The sequence below is a fragment of the Miscanthus floridulus genome, chromosome 1 (genome assembly GCF_019320115.1).
Source record: "Miscanthus floridulus cultivar M001 chromosome 1, ASM1932011v1, whole genome shotgun sequence".
Classification (NCBI taxonomy): Eukaryota; Viridiplantae; Streptophyta; class Magnoliopsida; order Poales; family Poaceae; genus Miscanthus; species Miscanthus floridulus.
Genome location: NC_089580.1, coordinates 82154369 through 82156014, shown reverse-complemented (window position 1 = coordinate 82156014; position 1646 = coordinate 82154369). Strand labels below are relative to the sequence as shown.

The following is a 1646-nucleotide window of genomic DNA, read 5'->3' as shown; positions in this document are numbered from 1 at the left end:
CTGTAGCCGTTGTGTCCGTGCACGGCTTTACCGTGTAGCCATGCTCATATGTCGGTAGCATAATAGATGCGTCCCGTTATAACGTAAGAGCATATTTGCTAGTATAGAAATATAAGCAGGACCGAACAAGCTTTTGTCCCTCCGAATATGTCTTTTATCACAAGAAAAGCTAAGAAGCCATAGCAAGGGAAACCAAAGAAGCAAATGACGAAGGATCATCCTACCTCCGTGCACGTATCTTTATGCGCGTGCAGGCACTTGGCAGAGGCACATTGCTAGCTTATCCTACGGCGGCCAAGTCCTCCTAGTTACAAGCCGGCGACAAAGAGCGAAGAGAACCAGATGACGAGGTCCTCGCTGAGCTGCTGCTCGACCATACCCACGGCAGGTCCGCCGATGTGCAGGCGGCAGAGCGGGCATGTCCGGCGGCATCGCGCCAGCCAGCGGTCGACGCAGTCCCGGTGGAAGGCGTGTCCGCAGGGCAGCCTCCGGATGTCGTCCCCGTCGCGGCACGCCGATATGCACACGCAGCAGTACCCCGCCGACGACGACGCCGAGTGGTCGTGCCCCTGTCCGCCGCAACATCGCCAGCGCTCGCCCTTATCGGATCCCGCCGCCTTTGTCGTCGTCCCAACCGCCATGCCGCCGCCGCCCTCCGTGCCGGAAAGAGCCGAGGTGAGCAGCGCCACAACCTGGCTCACCGTCACGGCCAGCATCGCTTAATTACTAGCTACACACTACAGCAGCAGCGCAGGATTAGTGAGGCTATTTGCTTGCTTTGGCTCGCAGTGAGACGAGTGAGTGACTAGTGGGGGAGTGAGATCGAGAGTGGACCAGGATCTGAGACGGGATCGCGATGGCTTATAAAGATGATGATAGCAGCGGTGTATATCATCTGGAATGATGATTTGGGCGAGTACAAACGAAAAGGGGACCAGAAGGTGCACCTAATGCTCCAGTGGTGGCTAACCTCCCTATATTATGTCACATAAAATAAAAATAATCTTCCTTGTACACAAAGCGTCTGCGATGCCAATGTAAGACTGTCGGTGATTTATATGGGCATCCAAATCTAAAATGGGTAACAGGATATCTAAAATTAGCTTCCAACAGAGTATTTATATGTGAGATCCTATTTTGGGTTGTCTGAGAGGCACAACATAAATATGAGTATCCTCTCTCCTGAAAACTCATTTGCAGAAATGATTCTCTTTTGGGATCCTATTGTTGGAGAGGATGTCGAATGGGTATTAAATCATTTGACTATAGCGCTACCTAAATGTTGAATGAATCTTATATTTTAAAGTGTTGTTGTTGGAGATAGTCTGTCGTATATGTGATCCCACACGAGTTGTCAGTTTCCAGGAGGTACAAAGACCGAAAGACCCATACACAAACGGTACTATGGTACGGGTATCTGAAATTCTGAACGTCCAAACTTTAACTGCGCTGAAGGGTTCGAGGATTGGCGTATACACATGGGTTGCTGGTTCATGAATAAGTACTGCTAGTTCATTTGTGTAAGAAAAAAATACTATTCCAGCTGGAAATTTATGATCGTTTATGACAAGCTACAGCCAAACGAACAGGCTTATGGTTCAAAATTGCGTTGTCAATCTGGGCGACGAATGTTTGGTTGGCTCGGC

At 49.6% G+C, this 1646-nt stretch overlaps 1 protein-coding gene across 1 annotated transcript; it reads right to left on the bottom strand.

The window, feature by feature from the left end:
• Positions 1 to 308: 308 nt before the first annotated feature.
• Positions 309 to 716, bottom strand: LOC136459550 (E3 ubiquitin-protein ligase At1g12760-like). The gene has a single exon (XM_066459396.1). The coding sequence runs from the start codon at positions 714 to 716 to the stop codon at positions 309 to 311; it is 408 nt and encodes a 135-aa protein (XP_066315493.1).
• Between the last annotated feature and the right edge of the window lie 930 nt (positions 717 to 1646).